The sequence below is a fragment of the Sceloporus undulatus genome, chromosome 2 (genome assembly GCF_019175285.1).
Source record: "Sceloporus undulatus isolate JIND9_A2432 ecotype Alabama chromosome 2, SceUnd_v1.1, whole genome shotgun sequence".
Lineage (NCBI taxonomy): Eukaryota > Metazoa > Chordata > Lepidosauria > Squamata > Phrynosomatidae > Sceloporus > Sceloporus undulatus.
This window is the reverse complement of record NC_056523.1, coordinates 287,806,525-287,824,970: the sequence shown is the minus strand read 5'-3', so window position 1 is coordinate 287,824,970 and position 18,446 is coordinate 287,806,525. Positions and strand designations below refer to the sequence as shown.

The following is an 18,446-nucleotide window of genomic DNA, read 5'->3' as shown; positions in this document are numbered from 1 at the left end:
ACAGTATTTCATGTTGTGACTTTAAAAAAAACCCAACCAGTCCCTAACATCATCGTGTTGCTTCTGATCTCTGAAGACAACAAATATAGGAATCTTCCTTCTGCCCAATTTTTATAAAAATTATGCCTGATTGCAAATCTTTGAAGACTGGTTTGCTAAAGCAGTAGGAGACAGGCCCTGGGTACTAAGTAAGAGCCATGATATTCAGGAATGCCAAGCATCAAGCTGCTTTTATCGGTGCTTAAATATTACCTCCATTTGACCCTGTAAATGCAATCCATCATTGCCAGAGCCTGTCTGCTCTACTATTACGCTGATGACACCCAAATAGTCTTCTCTATGTCTCCGACTGATGCAGTGACTGAGGATGGTGTCTCTCCTCTTGTGGCCTGTCTGGAGTCGGTAATGGGCTGGATGAGGGAAAACTGACTCAGTCTGAATCCAGAGAAAACGGAGGTACTTGTGATAGGTTCCCCTGGTCCAGGAATGGCGGTGGTTCCACCTGTCCTGAACGGGATCACGCTTCCTGTGAAGGACTCTGTGCGCAGTCTGGGGGTGCTTCTTGATTCGTCGCTTCACCTCACAGCTCAGGTGGATGCGACGGTCAAGAGCGCCTGTTATCAGCTTCGGCTTATTCGCCAGCTGCGCCCATACCTGGCCCAGAGGGACCTTGAAACGGTAGTACATGCTCTGGTAACCTCTTGATTGGACTTCTGAAATGTGCTCTACATGGGGCAACCCTTGTACCACAACCGGAAGCTACAGATGGTACAGAATATGGCAGCCAGACTGGTCACTGGTACTTCCAGGGCCAGTCATATTACACCTGTACTTAAAGATCTGCATTGGCTGCCCATTCGCTTCCGGGCGCAATACAAGGTGTTGGTTAAAACCTATAAAGCCCTACATGGCTTGGCCCAGGATACCTAGAGGACCGCCTCTCCCCATACATTCCGCCCCGCACCCTCAGAACATCTGGGCAGCAACTACTGAGGTTCGCTGCCCATAGAGCTCCGCTCGGCCCAGTTCAGGAAGGAATTAAAAACCTTCCTGTTCCGACTGGCATTCCCAGATACAAATTCCAGCTAATCCTCCCCCCCCCCGACAGCAATGGTACCTGGTTGATTGGGTTTTAATACTGGTTTTAATAGTTTTATTGTACTTGTATCTGAAGATGTATTGTATTTGTTGTGATTGTTGTGCACCGCCCTGATCATAGGAAGGGCGGTATATAAATAAAATTTTTATTATTATTTATTATTATTTATTATTAATTACTATATGTTGGCGGGTTTAAGGAGGATTGAATGAAACTGAGAATAACATCTGGTATGACCATTCACCAAAATAAAATATATGCTTTTCTTGCCTTTTCTATCCTCTGTTAACAGTGACTTTTGTTTTAATTAAATGGAATATATGAAGATGCATATGGGCTAGCTGGCTAATTAAATTAAATAAACGAAATGTGAAAATGTGTCTGGCTTTAGATTCAAATTTGGATTTTATGGAAAAAATCTAAAAGCCTGATGTGAGATGTAGAATTATTATTTCAATGACTAATACATAGATTGTTCCTAGGACAGAAACATTACTGAAATCTGAGGCTGGCTACATAAGAATATTAAAACCTGGTCATATTGGTGGGTTACAGACAGCCTATTTGGGGCGTGCTGTACCCACCCCTTTCCCCGGTGTATCGGGGCCTCAGTTGCCAGAACGGCAGCTGCTGAGGCCCTGATCCGCCGCTTTTCAGGCTGTGGGGAAGTGGCAAAACGCCGCTTCCCCGCAGCTTGAAAAGGGGTGTCCTTGGGGCTTCAAGCCCCAAGGACACCCCGCGGCAGCGGGGAGGGGGAGAAAGGGGCCGCTTGGCCCCTTTCTCCCTTGCTTCGCTGGGCGCAGCCAGCTCTGAGCTCCAAGCAAGGATGCAAAGCGGCGCCGCAAACCAGGAAGCAGCTCCAAAACGGAGCTCCTTCCTGGTTCGCGGAAAGGGCGCACTAAGCCCCCTGGCGCGGACCGACGACGTCACATCCGCGCCGCCCCGTATAGAGGCGGCGCAGTCATGACGTCGTCATGGCGGCCCCCTTGTGGAAGGGGAGCCGCCATTTTGTACGGACTCAGTCTGTACTAGGGTTAGAGGGGTGCGGAAGCACCACACCTTCCTAACCCTAGTACAGACTGACTCCGTACTTTATTGGCGGCCTGTAACTCGCCATAATGATTTCTCATTTCATTTACCTAAATGCAAATAAGGATAAAAACCATCTATAGTATTGCACAAATCTTTATTTCATATATTGATATTGTTAGTTCACTTGATTTCTTAATTAAAAGTTGTATGAATAATCCAGAGGTATCTCTACCAGGGATTTCAAATCACATTCTGAATATTCCAAATTCTGTCATCTTGGTAGGTGCATTTAGTGCAGCACTTAGGCTGAGACCCAAAACCAATCTTGTGTCAGCTGGGTCAATAATTCCATCATCCCATAGCCTGGAATGGAAAAAACAAAAATAAAGGATTAAGTGAAAAACTAAACATTTGAAAAGGTAGCACAGCAACATCGGGAATATTTATCTGTAAACACCTACAAATGACACTCCAAAGACCATTTAAGACACACAGACAGGCAAGGGCCAATTGTGAAAACCTTTGCTATATCAAGGAGGTAGACATTAACTTCAAATGGCTGAGATACTTAAAACTTATCTTCAGCCATTAAAATGTAAAGTTTAGTGGCCCCTAGAATCTCAGCAGAACCTATTTAATTAGGATTCAATTCAGGGACTGCCACTGAATGAGGGTCAGCCATACCGTATCATGTGACCAAGATATGATAGAAGATAATAGCACTTTCTCATATTTGTGCAAAAACAGGATAAATATTTTCTATTAACTTAAATATCCCCAATTCAGAATTCAGTATTCTTCAGGTTGTGCCAAAATGTCTAAACAGTGTATCCATTTCACATGAAACTATTCACTGTGACATTGCTCCAAATATTTACAGCAGTCTGCCTTCTTTTATCACATTTTAAAAAGATATTGCTGTTCTGAAACATGGTTCACCCTTCTATAATCCTTGGATATACTCATAGCAAGCCTTAGGGTTTTACTGTAAAAAAAATAAGAGACATGGGTAAGAAATTATTTTGGATTTAACCCAAACTTAAACAGTTTCAAGGGATTTCAGCAGAAGTACAAGCCAATCGATATTTATTTTTATACAATATCCATACACTAAAGAGGAAAAGTAAATTATGACTGATTACAGAGCTTAGTTTAAACATCAACTAGATATAGTTTTGAGTTTTAAATTCAAGAGATGTATGCAGTAGCAATGCATTTCTTTGCAATGCCTTGCCAACAATAATTTCACTAATCTTCATTGCTGAAGAATACTTCCAAACAGATGAAACTAATCCCTGCCATAACAAATTGAGTTAAAACAAGGGATGCATAAATTAAAAGGGTCATAACATCCCAATTATGAGCACATGAAGCAATTTATTTATCTTTAGATGAGCTACTAGTGTGTGGAAACCAGAAATTGTAAACCCAAAAAATATTGATCATGCATACATCCCTTAAACAGTTTATCTGATTCTTATTTGGAGTATAGACAGCAACTACAGTAGGCCATATGAAGAAGAATACAAATGCTTTAGAATACTCATTTATGAATAAACAGTCAGAACTGGATGTTTAGAACAGGGTATTTTCCTCTGGCTACAGAATCAAACTTCTTTGTTAAGTGTCTTGAGGATTATATTTTAAAATCTAATTACGCAGAAAACGTGCAGCCCACTTTTCCGAATATTAATATTCCTAAAGAACAGGCTGAACTTCACTCCATATGAATGCTTGTTTATGCCTACCCAATCTCTATGCAAACTGTACATATTTATTTCAACTTTCTGCAATAATGATGTAATCACAGCAACTGTTCTTTGTCAAAATTATCATTTTGTCATAATTATCATTATTTCCTGAGAAGCACTATGCCTTTCTCCCTTTGTTTAGTGAAAAGTGCCTTTTGTAGTGAGACAAAGCATTAATTATTGAACAGCTTATCAAACTCCATGGTGAGAACATGAATCATATCTCTGCTTGTAAAAAATTAATAACAGTACCTCTGTACAGAAAAAAAGTGAATGACTTGGATAGAAAGCTGCTCGTGACATTTGTTACCAGGTAAACTGATTAAACACCTTTTAGAGGTCTGTAAGCACATTAATCTAGCTCATTAAAAAGATGTCTGGCTAATGACTCCTGATAATTAAGGCTTCTGCATGTTGACAGGTTTTAGTCAGACACATCAGATGCATAAATTTGACTATGGAGCAGTCTCCTGACATCCTGTACACAGAATGAAATATAATTTATATGGAAAAGTAATAAAAGAAGTATGCTTCCATTTATTAATGTAGTTGTGCATACACACACACAAATAAGTATTTCTTAATGCAATGTTATAATTCCAAGGCAAATCAACATCACAGATATGTGCTGTAATCGGAATGATTTGCACAATCATTTACACGTATGAATACACCCATCCAACAGATGGTCCATAGTGTCGGGTTTAATATTGCCAGTCATCTGTCACTGGGAGGGAGGGACTAAAATAATTCCCCTCATACCCAAAAGATAATTAGTGCTGTCAATCTAAAAGCACAGACAATCAATTAAGTATTTTGCCTAAATCCAATTTTTGTCTCAACTACAGCAGATCCATTACATTAATGGAACCTATATATGTGTTGATTTAACAAGTTCCATTAATTCAAGGGGTCTACTCTAACTGGGAGTAATAAGTGGGCTTAAGTCTTAATGCAGAATTCTAAACTGCTGAGTGAGATCTATGTACAAAATGAAGGGCACACAATACAATGTCCTGGCATGGGAATCATGTACAGTGGTACCTCGGGATACGAATTACCCAGGCACCACTGTATTCAGCACCTCTAGGCAGGGGCTCACTTTGAAGCCAATTACTCTTACTCTATCATATATGCTGCTCTATAAATGTCAGTGGAAACAAAGAAGTCAGGTTCACTTATATAGGAAATTAGGTGAAATTATAATTGAAGATTCATAGAGTCTGACATTTTATCTAAGATTCAAAAGTTGGTGGGGTTATAAGGGGTGCCAGATGTAAAGATCACTTGATCATAAAATATGGACCCAGAAAGACCAAGCATGTATAAAATGCTATCTCACCGCGATCTCAAATTTTGGAATAAGAAAATATGTTAAATGTCTAAGCATATCAGTCATTTCTTGAAGTTTTCAATAAAAGGTCAAAAGTTTAAATACTTAAATTAAAATCTCTGCACACTCACTAATTAATCTATGGTATCAACTGATAAAAGACATGTTTTTCATATTGCAACTAAGTACACACTGAAAGCTACAAAAACCCACTATTGTTCTTCAATCCATTAGCATATATAAAAACATTAGTAAGAGCCCTCCAGTAATTATCCTAAAAAGGGAAAATAGTATTTTTTATCCCCAATAAGGATTTGGTGTAAACATATACAGTTTGATGATAATTTCTTTAACATAATTAGTTCATTGGAAAAAAATCTTGATTTTAATATAATACCAGAAGTAAAATATAAAGAGATATATATTTATTTGTCCCTTCAGCCTCAGGAGAAGATGTATGATCTTTTGTTACAGGCACACAAAGCCAAGTTCTCAAATGGTATAACTGCACATAGTTTTTACTCCAGTCCATTCCAGTTTTAAGGTTTATTATGATGGGGTGCTGGAAACTTCTTGGCCTGAGCCACTTCCCAAAATCTAAGTACAATTTTGTCACTGTAGCTTAAAAGAGTATTCTTTTTCTACTGTAAACTGCCAATTTGCAGCATCATAGCTCTAATTTCTGATTTTTTTCAGATCACTGATAGAACCATGACAGCAAAAAGTGTGAAATTTTCAAGTGCTGAACTCTGGGTCATCATGAAGTTACTGTTTCAGAAGAAGAAAGCTCGAAAGGAAATCCATGAGTGTATGATGCAAACTCATGACCACATGCCACCAAAATCTGGAAAAATAGCCACCACCACAGCAAAGGCACCTTTTTCCTGGTGAAAAAAGGAGCAGCTTTCTGCCACTCCTTTTTGCACCAGGAAAATGCCGGATCGGGGTTGCGGCATGCGGTTGCCGCAGCACCAATCCAGCACTCAAAGAGGTGGCGTAGAGTTGCCCCTTTACAGCCGTCTGTTTCAGCCCTAACTTGCTGTGCCAATTAAAGGAGGCACTGGATAAAAATGGTGCAGGAAGCTGTGAAAAGGTGATCTCTTTTTGCAGGACAATGCACCTGCTCACAGATAGATGTTTTGAAGGACCTGGGGTTTGAGTGCATAGACCATCCACCCTACTCATGAGATCTTGCTCCATCCCACTACTTCCTGTGTCCAAACCTTAAAAGTGCTTGAAAGGAAGGAAGGAAATTTTCAAATGATTCAGAGGTGATAGCAGCAACAGAGCAGTATTTCAGTGATCATATATCAGATTTTTTATTTTTGTAAAGATTAAAGACAACTTGAGGAACAATGTGCCAAGTGCTTTGGAGTGTATATGTGGAACAGCATATAAACTTCATGGCTCCAGGTCATTCCTCTCTTGTTTGAGCCAAGACCTTTTCGCACCCTCTTGTACATTAAAGACCACCAACAGGCTGAAGAGCACAAGATGTATTACTGTGCAGCAAATGAGTAATTTGTAAATGTTGGCTATCTTTGTGTATAACATTAAACTACAGTTTCACATTATAGTAATGAGTCTCAGTGAGTTTGGGCCTCATGCAGTCTTTCTTAATCCTACCCTCTGGTACAGCTTTGAGAAAACTAAAAGCTTCTACTCACATTTTGGATTAACTGAAGTTTAATGTGTTGTCCAACAATAAATTATGATTAATGTTAACAATGACTAGTTGAAATAAGCCAGTTTCACAGACAATGTTTTGAAGCTGGCTTCTTTTAACTAGGCAAAAATTAACAACAACAAAAAACATGAAACCATTTGATCTCCTCTTTGCAGTTATGCTAGATAAGGATATGGATGGGAAAGCGTGAGAGACTCATCATCTTTCGCATCATCTGAATCAGCTCACAATAGCAACCTACAAGAAAAAGATGGGTTGTTCTAGGTCACTGTCTAATTATTTGGTGTTGACATGAGGAGAAGAGAGGAGAGAACAGTGAATAACAAGCATGTAATAATAATAATAATAAACAAGTGAATTAGTGCCTGCAAAATTCTTACCACCTCTCATTTTTAAAAATTATAGCACATTAAAATACAAATCACCAAAATTATCTGCATATTACCTTGCACTGGAATAGTATGGATTTCCTTCCTCTTCAAACCTTTTGATGATTGGCTCCTTCAGAGCTTTTTCCTCCTCTTCAGATAACTATAAATTGAATAGATATGGTGAGGAATGGTAATTCTCTATTTTTAGGTATTAAAAAGATTATACATTTAGAGTTGAATTCCTGCAGAGGGAGAAGGAGGAGAGAGGTGTCTGGGTGGCCATTTTGACTGGGTGAGTTTTGACTGGGAGTGTTTGTTCTTGAAGAGGTGGGGTTTCTGTGAGTCACTGGGTTGGAGCTAGCAGGCTAGCTAGCTCTTTATAACTCCTGCCAGAGACTTTAGAGCTCAATCCCTGCACAAGAAAAAAGAGAGAGGTGTCTATGCAGTCATTCTGACTGGGTGAGTTTTAACTGGGAAGGAATGGTACTATCTCTTTCATACAAAGTTAGAAATCTACTTTATATTAGGCCAAAGCTAGACTATTTGTCCCTCTAATTTACTATTGTTTATTTTCATTAGCCAACACGGCTCTCCAGCACCTCAGGAAAACGTCTTTTAGGTCAATTTCAACCTAACCTCCTAAATAGAATATAAGGGATTAAATCTGGTATGTTACATAATGCAAAGCAGATGTTAGTTGGAAGCCATGCAGACTATAGTACATTTGACTTGTTTCAACTTAGTAGTCTTTACAGCTGGCAGCTGGTTTTGTTCCTCCTTATCATTCCTTTTATTTGGAAAGGACCAAAATATTCTAGAGACACCAGATCTTGTCTGGCTCCAACCTGGTTAGTACTTGGATGGGAGACCACAAATGAATACCAGGTGCTGTAAGCTATATTTCAGCGGAAAGAATTAACAAAACCAGCTATGAGTACAGTTGGCCCTTCTTATACATGGATTTTTTATACACGAATTCAAACATCCAAATAATTGTAAGCTGCTCTGATAGCCTTTAGAGCTGAAGGGCAGGGTATAAATGCCATAAATAAATAAATAAAATAATAAATATCAAACCTTGATTTTCCATTTTTTATAAGGGACACCATTTTGCTATGTCATTATATTTAGTGGGACTTGAGCATACACGGATTTTGTTATACAAGGGGGATCTTGGAACCAAACCCCCATATATAACAAGGGTCCACTGTATTTCTTGCCTAAGAAAAACCTATGATATGCAACATTTACGTTTCATCTTAGAATCACATACATAGAAGCACTACATCAAAATTTTGAGAAATTATAGGGCACTACTGAATATTAGTGTAAGAATTTCTATAATCTTGCTAAGTGTTACCAGCAAAGAAGGCTTACCTGCTTTCCTTCCCTTGCTTTTTGGTCCTTCGCTATTGTAGCTAAAACTGTTGCTGCTTGTTCTCCTCCCATGACTGAGATTCGAGCATTTGGCCACATATAAAGAAATCTTGGACTAGAAATATAAACATTAAACTAACTTAATATCATACACCCATAGCAAAACACAATTTTTCCTAGAGCTACGACTCCCCTTAATCAAGCTACTGGTACTTCCCAGTATCTCCAACTAGAAAGACACACTTTAGTTTCAATCCCATTAATGACATGGCACATGTTTCATGTAATTGGAAACATCAAAAGATCTAAATCAACAACAACAACAACAACAACAATAATAGTAGTATATATTTATAACGCGCCTCTCTCTGTGTTGGATCAAGGCGGGTAACAGCATATAAAAGAGAAAACAGAAAAATCAAAGGCACAGAAACGGTAGATAAAAGTGCACTAGACTCCAGATTCCTACTCCCCCCCAAAAAAAATTAACATTAAAAGCAATTCCCAAACAATGGGCAATAAACAAGATATATGGCACACAGAGTCAAAAATATAGCTCTGAGGTCTCCCTTGACTGATTAATACATTTGTATGGATGCTTTCAGATAATTAAAAACTGGATAGCACCATCTCTATTAACTGAAACCAACCCCAATTTCCTGTTACAGACTCATAGCAAGTAATCATCACTACTAACCCAGGGATACATACTGACCTATATGCTCTTCCACACATTCCATAATTTCCAGCACCATAGGAACCTCCAATAATAACTGTTATTTTAGGCACATTGGCACATGCTACCGCAGTAACCATCTTGGCTCCATCTTTTGCTATTCCACCAGCCTCATACTCTTTACCAACCATGAAACCTAATGATTTGGAAGAGAAGCAATATTACTGTTAACAAAATGTTCAGGTAGCCTTGTTGGTCCATTATCATTATATATAGAAGTAACAAGGTAATTCCTCTACTGGGCCCCAATTAAACATAACTATGTAATTTGCCTACTGGTTGGAGATAGTAATCAACCTTCATAAAGGGTATTACCCAACTATATCTTTAAGATAACTGACTTTGTAGATTTAAAGACTGTAGTCAGCTTCTTCTTTTAAATTCAATCACTGCATGTGCCTAATTTTTAAGTCAAGGTATAAATTAATAACAAAAATAACAATAACAATAGCCATCACTGCCTCCACCATCTACATAGTATCTGTTTTGCAAACTTGCAACAACACAAATATATTTCTTATAAGTACTGGATGAGAATTGATGCATAACTGCTACATTGACAGTTGGCTATGTAAAGAACCGGATACTTCCAAATAATTTATTATCTCTGGAATTCATAAAACATAGAATTACATACATCATAGCAATAATTTTATCACCTGTAATGTTTTGCAAGAACACAATAGGAATATTTCTCTGACAACAAAGCTGAATAAAATGGGTGCCCTGTAAAGGAAGGAAGAGAGTGATAGTTGATCTGGTGCTAAATAATTGTTGAACAGCTAATCTCAAATACACCGAGATGCACTGGATCTTTAGCTGAGGCTCCTGTAGGGGGAGGAAAAGAAACTGAGGGATCAATAGGAATCCTACCTGATTATGCATTTCTGGTAAATAAGGCTCCTCCCAAACCAATAGACTCAGTTCAAGAAGGTTCTCATCAGCAGATGCACAGAAACCCATGTGTATGTCACAAAGATCACGAAGAACTAAAATTAACTCATCACAGAACTGTTGTCTTTTACGTTTAAATAAAAGACACAACATTTCCTCAGTTTATTTGCTAGAAATGACATCACACCTGACTATATCCATATATGTTAATTTTCCTAGTTGTAGTAATACTTTAAATTATTTTTCTAGAAGACAATGACAGTGTTGTAAAAAAACTTGTCCTAGTTAGTGTTATTTATTTGCTTAAACAGCAAATCTGTGAAACAGTTACTCATTTCCAAAAACTGCTAAAACAGATTTGAAGCAATGTTTAACACATACATATGTGAAAAACAACAGGTTGTAGCAGCTGAAGTAATGGTTTGCTACTGTAGTGAATGCTATAAATAGTATATTAGAGTTACTGCCATCAGAAGTGACAAAAAGCCAGTTAGACATAGGAATTGTTAAAAAGTGAGTTAAAAGCTTTAGCAACAATAATGTATGCTTAATAATGCTATAGCTAGGACTTTTAAATACACAAAGCAATGTCTAATTTCAATCCGGGTAGGGGGCAGGCAACTTGTGGCTTTCCAAATATTGTTATCCCATGCTGGAAACTGTAGCTCAACTTCATCTGAACAGCCACAATCTATCCACCACTGCTTTATGTCTACTGGTCTAAACCTACTGGTCTATGTAACTACAATACTAAGTCAGCACTATCCAGGCATACAGGCATATAAAGTCATAACATATAGAATCTTAATCTCGAAAATATTTTGTTGGTCTTATTTATTAACTGAAGGGCCAAATCTCAATTGGGGGGAAACAATACTCTGAAGGCTTAGTGTCCATTTGCTCTCGTTTTCTCTTATGTAGGCCCATCTACTACAAGGGGACATCTTAAGAGCAAACATGTCTACTATAAAATTCTCTGAGTAAGAGCTCGAATGTACTTGAGCAACAATACTGTTATAGAAAATAAACATACAGTTGCCCTTCTGTTTTCACAGACTTGAAGTCCGCAGTCTTGATTACTCACAGAGGGGTGAACCCCATTGGATAAAAAGGCACACGCGCTGGAGCGCACAGCCATTCAAACCAATGGTGCCTGAATATATGTGAGTTTCTATTTTCACAAGGGGGTCTGAAACAGATCCCCCACAAAAACAGAGGGGCAACTGTATTTCTAATGGGTGCTTTCACCAAAAAATCATTCATGTAAAATATTATTAATTTGTTGAAAAGCTGTGACATTTTATCTGATCCACAGAGCATTCCAAATCTCTGCCAAAGGCTGCCTGAGTGATGCAGCAGCTGGATGATATTTCCACCACAAAATTCTTCTTTTGCATGTATTTACTTTATTTGAGAACCAGCATAGTACAGTGGTTTGAGCCTTGACTATGGGAGACCAGGGTTCAATTCTTCACACAGCCATGGAAGCCCACTTGGTATCTTTGGGCAAGTCACTCTTAGGCCCAGAAAACCCAGTGATAGGTTTGCCATAAGTCAGAAATGACATGAAGGGTCACAACAACAACATACAGTCGGCCCTTCTTATACACGAATTTTTTATACACAGATTCAAGCATCCATAGTTTGAAAATGTTCCAAAAACGTATAAATTTCAAATATCAAACCTTGATTTTCCATTTTTATAAGGGACACCAATTTGCTATGTTATTATATTTAATGGGACTTGAGAATCCACGGATCCATAGAACCAAAACCCAGTGTATAACAAGGGTCCATTGTATGTATTTATTTATTGACAATTCTATAGGAAAAGCCCTAAAACACAGAAATACTGCAGATGGTATTTCCACCACAATTAGGGCCCAAACCAAGCTGTACTGGAGCAGCTCTTGATCCACAGCACCCAAAGCTCTTGCTTTCCTAATATGCCCAAGAATTTGACACAAGAACCAGGTCAACCACCCACTAAAGATGAATGGTGTAGATTGCCACTTTAACCATGTTTCTCCACTCTGACCATGTTTCTCCTCTATTATCATCCCTTCACTGGCTCCCCTTCCCCTTCTGTAGTCAGTATAAACTTCTGTGCTGACTTTTAAAGCCCTGCATGGGCTGGCCCCTCCTTATTTATCTGAACGTCTTTCTCCTCACATGCCCATTCGTACCCTCCGTTCTAGAAGTCAAGGTCTGCTGTCCCAGCCTAGGTTCTCCACTGCCCCATCCCAAATTCGTCCCTTCTCACTTGCTGCCCCTCACTCCTGGAACCTTCTTCCCCCGCGAACATGGATCATCACTTCTTTAACTAGTTTCAAAACTGAGTTGAAGACTATATTGTTCAGGGAAGCGTTCCCAGGCATTGTGTGATTATTTATCTGATTGTTATTTGATATTTGATTTGATATTTGATGTTTTTTAATTTGTTGCCTACTTATTTTATCTGATTCTATCTTGTATTATTGTTTTATATGTGTATTGTTTTTATCCTGTAGAATGTACACTATTGGCAGGTTTTATTTTTATCGATTTTACTAATAAATAATAATAAAATAAAACTTTATTTTTATACCGCCCTTCCGAAGATCAGGGCGGTTTACAGCATATTAAAACAATAAAACACATCATATACATCATAAACATCATAAACAACAAGGTTAAAACAATACACGAACAGAATAAAAGCCCCATTAGCCTGTCCTCTTTGCCACAAAAGAGGAAGGGAGGCCCACTGGACTCTAATCGGGGAATGCATCCTGAAATAGAAAGGTTTTAAGATCCTTTCTAAATTGGGCCAGGGAGGTGGCCGAGCGGAGCTCAATGGGCAGCGTGTTCCAAAGGGCCGGGGCGACGATGGAAAATGACCTCCTCGTAGTGGAGGTCAACCTAGCCCCTGGCACCCTAAGTAGTTGCTGCCCAGATGTTCTGAGGGTGCGGGACGGATTGTATGGGGAGAGGCGGTCCTTCAGGTATCCTGGGCCCAAGCCATTTAGGGCTTTATAGGTCATTACCAACACCTTATATTGTGCCCGGAAGCGAATAGGCAGCCAATGCAGATCTTTGAGCACCGGTGTAATATGGCTGGCCCTGGAAGTACCAGTGACCAGCCTGGCTGCCATATTCTGAACCAATTGTAGCTTCCGGGTTTGGTATAAGGGTTGCCCCATGTAGAGTGTGTTGCAGAAATCCAATCTCGAGGTTACCAGAGCGTGTACCACCGTTTCAAGGTCCCTCTGGTCCAGGTATGGGCGCAGCTGGCGAATAAGCCGAAGCTGATAACAGGTGTTCTTGACCGTCGCATTCACCTGAGCAGTCAGGTGAAGCGACGAGTCAAGAAGCATCCCCAGACTGCGCACACAGTCCTTCACAGGGAGCGTGACCCCGTTCAGGACAGGTGGAACTACCGCCATTCCTGGACCAGGGGAACCTATCACAAGTACCTCCGTTTTCTCTGGATTCAATTTGAGTCGGTTTTCCCTCATCCAGCCCATTACTGACTCCAGGCATGCCACGAGAGGAGAGACGCCATCCTCAGTCACTGCATCAGTCGGAGACATAGAGAAAATTATTTGGGTGTCATCAGCGTACTGATAACCCCGCTCCCCATATCTCCGGATGATCTCTCCCAGCAGTTTCATGTAAATGTTGAATAGCATGGGAGACAGAATGGCTCCTTGAGGGACCCCAGTTTTAAGGGCCCTCTCATCGGAGCACACGTCTCCCAGCTGCACCATCTGGGACCTCCCAGAGAGGTAGGTCCGGAACCACTGGAGCGCAGTGCCCCCGATTCCCACCTCTCCCAGGCGCCCCAGAAGGATACCATGGTCTATGGTATTGAAAGATTGTATGTACAGCACTGTGTAAATCTACAGCGCTATATAAATAAAGAATAAGAATAAGAATAAGAATCCAGGACAGACTGAAGCTATTAGTTCTTAACATGGCTCATAATTCAAATTGTTCACTACTACAAGTTGAGAATAAAGTCAGCTTAGAAAGCTTTAAAAGGGGATTGGATAAATTCAGAGAAAACGGACCTGAATAGCAACTAGTCATGATACTAGATGCTAGTCTAGTGTCAGAGGAAGTAGGAAGTCTGCATATCAATTGCCAGGAAGCATGAACAGAAGGGTGCTATTGCACACATGACCTACATGTGGGCTTCCCACATACAACTAGCTGGACCCTGTGTAAACATTATGCTGGACTAAATAAGATTTTGGTCTTATCTAGCTTGGATCTTCTTATGTTTGTATAAAAGGGATTTTTAGATTGTTTTTAAAAGATACAACCTTTTTAATCATGAATAATTATTACATATAATCCCTTGTTTGATTTGATTTTCTAAGCAGCAAGAAAAATAGTGAAGACAAATGCCCAATAACTTCAGTTATACTTGCCTTCTTTGCTGATTCTGAGAAAAGAACGCCATTGTTTCCAATTATTCCCACTGGGTATCCAAATATTCGAGCAAACCCTGAATATGAAAAAAGCAGGAGAATATTTCACAATGAAAGCCTTCAGTATTGAAAGATTCCAGTACCGCCCAAATTAAGTCAAGTATGAGACTATACAATTTTCAGAATACAATCACAATACTTTTTATAAAATGTATCCTTTGTCTTCCACAAGTTATTATAAAACATTTTAAAACAAAGCAAATCAAACTAACATACAGAGTTTGATAATAATTTAAAAATAATACCTGTGATTAATGTATCCCCATATAAAGCTTTAAATTCATCAAATTTACTTCCATCAACAATTCTAGCAATTACCTTAAAAATAAAAACAAAGAATGTTTCTATTAATATACAATGTTTGGAAATGTCATTTTTCTAAACTCCATTAATACATCACACTTGGCTATCCTAGAATGTATCTTAAACAGTATTTTATTTTATTAGGACAATGTATTTCAAGCCTAATTATCCAGCTCAATCAATTTGTTGTTGTTGTGTGCCTTCAAGTCACTTCCGACTTACAGTAACCCTAAGGTGACCCTAAGGCATTTTTGTGGCAAGTTTCCCGAGAGGGAGTTTACCACTGTTATCCTTTGAAGCTGAGAGAATGTGACCTGCCCAAGATCACACAGTGGATTTCTATGGCTGAGCTGGGATTCAAACCCTAGTCTCCAGAATCACACTCCAACAATCAAACTACTTCATTATTACGGCTCCAGCTCTAGTAATATCACCTGGCTAAGTTGTCTAGAAATACTGTCTGTATTATTTATTTTATTAAAACATTTATACTTATTTCAGAATAATTTCAGGGCAGCTTACAAATAACATTAACACAAATTAAACAGCTAAAAAAATAAAAATATTAAAATAAGCTAAAAATATATTAAATGTCATAATGAGTTAAAGAGAGATTTAAAAGATTTTTTAAAAATTTAAAACATCAGTTATTTGGGATAAAGCCATTCTTATGGATAACAAGCCATTATATTTGGACAAGTGCAATGTCTTTTCAGATGTTGCCATGAATGCAGGTGACTACAGGCATCCTAATATCCATCAGGATATTTTGAATGTTTCCTGGGCTGCTTTAAAAAAAGAGGACCCTTCTGAAAAGATTATACTTCCTTCACTGCAAAAAGGTAGAATGCATTGTTGCAAACTGCATAATTGTGATTAGTTCCTACCAGATTAACACTGGCCACAGTCCAACTAGATTTAAGCATTTTTGCCAGTCCGGACTTCAAAGGGAAGTGTAAACCTCTGAAATTGTAAACCTTCACACACTTCCATGGAACACAGCAAACATTAATTGTCAAGCCAATGCAATTTTAAAAGGCCAATGCAATTTTAGGTTGCATCAATAAATTTTAGATTGCATCAATAAAAGTATAGTGTCTAGATCAAGGGAGGTAATAATGCCATTTTATTCTGCTTTGGTCAGGCTCCACCTGGAATACAGTGCGCCCTTGGATTACGCGGGGGATCCATTCCAGACCCCCCACGTAAGCCAAATACCGCTCATGTTCAAGCGCCATTCAAGTGAATGGGGCTCGTGCACGCGCACCAAGGGCACGCACCCCATTCATCTGAATGGGATGCGGCACCCCGCATGCTGAAAGCCACAATGCGTATAATGCGTATAATGCGGGCACACTGTACTGTGTCCAGTTCTGGGCATCACAATTCAAAAAGGATGTTGAAAAATTGGAGCGTGTCCAAAGGAGGACGACTAAAATGGTAAAGGGTCTGGAAACCATGCCCTATGAGGAATGACTTAGGAAGCTGGGGATGTTTAGCCTGGAGAAGAGAATGTTTAGAGGTGATGTGATAGTCCTGTCTAAATATTTGAAGGGATGTCATATTGAGGAGGGAACAAGCTTGTTTTCTGCTGCTCCAAAGACTAGGACCCGGAGCAATGGATGCAAGCTCCAGGAAAATGAGATTCTACCTCAACATTATGAAGAAATTCCTAACAGTAAGAGCTAGTCAACAGTGGACTATACTGCCTCGGAGGGTGGTGGAGTCTCCTTTCATAGAGGTTTTTGATGGCCATCTGTTGGGGATGCTTTGATTGAGTGTTCCTGCATGGCAGGGGGTTGGACTGGATGGCCCTTGTGGTCTCTCCCAACTCTATGATTCTATGATTTGAGTACTATTCACCCTGAGAGAGGTGCCATTTGCTGCTCTGTCTCAGATAGGAAAATGTCTTGGGCCAGTCTTGAGTTGCAAGCATGTAAAAGAGTACGAGTGAGTGGCAGTTAAAGATAGGTTGGAATACACATTGCAGAACAGCTACTCCCTTTATTCCTAAATTCTAGTGCTGAATCAGAAACAGGAAAAGCAAGAGTTGTATTACAGACAAGATGAACTTTAGTTAACAACTCTTCAATCTCTGAATATACTATTGAAAGGTTAATATATCATTAAATAAGGACATATTACCTTGTAGAAACCTATAGATGGTAGAATATAGAGCATAAGATCTGTGACAGTGTCTGGCCATATTCTGACTAGTAAAAAAAGAAAAGGAAATGTTTGACAGATTTGAAATCTAAAAAACATTTCCCTTTCTTTTATAACAAAGCAAAATATGGACAGACACTGTCACAGATTTTATGGTCTACAGTTTACTAAGATGTTCTCTATAGGACAAAGTAAATGGGCAAAATGGAGCGATCTGCAGCTGCTGCAGCCGCAATCACTCTGGGACCACAGCAACCAGATGCCACTGTTCTGAAGCCAGCCACTGCCACAGTTCCAAATGGCCTCCTGCAGGAGCAGCTTTTTTCTGCTCCTTTTGGGGCTGGCTTCAGGCCGTGTTACCTGATCCCAGAGCAACTTCTGACTGCTTCAGGGGTGTGCAGTATTTGAACACCATGCCCCCAAAGAACCCAGAAGGTGCTTTATTTGGCCCATCTGCTTCAGGCCTTAGAATATGTAAACAAAAATTTCAAAGAATGACCTCAGGTCACTCTGAAAGTTAGTACACTAGAGACACCTGACAATGGTAATAGGGTGTAATTTAAAAGTGGGATATGCACTAGAATTGAGTGTACAGAAGATAAAAATTTAAACCCTTGATTAGATAACCAAGGCTGCCTGCAATAACTAAGTGGGCATCAAAAGAGAATAAAAAAGCCGTCAGACCTGCATAGTTAAGCTGCTTAGGCAGACTTCTAATACAAGAGGAGGGCTACATCTAGCCCTCCCAAGAAAAGTTCCTGACAAGCCCTAAAATGCTGATTCTGGTAAAGCTAGGAGGTATGCTTACATGTGATTAATGTAGTTAAGACTTAAGATTTGCTCGATGTTTAATATATGAAAAATTCCTCAAAGCGATGAAAATGGCTAAGAATATGATAAGGGACAAGACTGTGGATACGTAAAAGCCTTTAGGAATTGTCTGTATAATGATTTAGCAAACACTGTGAAAACTATGTGATTAGGAAGAACCTGATTATGATAATTCAAGAACAAAGTTACATTTTAACTGTTTTAGAAGGCTGATGTTTTTACATGTACTACTTATTGCCAAGCATGTCAACTGGTTGAATAGAGAGGTAAAGTCCTTGTGAATGTCCTGATGAATATGATGTCATAGTTACAGTGGTACCCCGGGTTACGAATTTAATTCGTTCCGCGGCGCCGTTCGTAACCTGAAAGATTTCGCAACCCGAAAAAGCCA

At 39.2% G+C, this 18,446-nt stretch overlaps 1 protein-coding gene across 2 annotated transcripts in view; it reads right to left on the bottom strand.

The window, feature by feature from the left end:
• Nucleotides 1-2,268: 2,268 nt before the first annotated feature.
• Nucleotides 2,269-18,446, bottom strand: part of MCCC2 (methylcrotonyl-CoA carboxylase subunit 2) — a 49,798-nt gene continuing 33,620 nt past the window's right edge. For both annotated transcript variants that reach the window (XM_042451515.1, XM_042451514.1), the window contains 7 exons: nucleotides 15,001-15,073; nucleotides 14,696-14,772; nucleotides 10,046-10,112; nucleotides 9,366-9,522; nucleotides 8,651-8,765; nucleotides 7,348-7,433; nucleotides 2,269-2,494 (listed from right to left, as the gene is read on the bottom strand). In XM_042451515.1, the coding sequence (XP_042307449.1) occupies nucleotides 2,377-2,494; nucleotides 7,348-7,433; nucleotides 8,651-8,765; nucleotides 9,366-9,522; nucleotides 10,046-10,112; nucleotides 14,696-14,772; nucleotides 15,001-15,073 (693 nt within the window). In that variant the 3' untranslated portion in view covers nucleotides 2,269-2,376. The remainder of the gene's footprint in view (nucleotides 2,495-7,347; nucleotides 7,434-8,650; nucleotides 8,766-9,365; nucleotides 9,523-10,045; nucleotides 10,113-14,695; nucleotides 14,773-15,000; nucleotides 15,074-18,446) is intronic.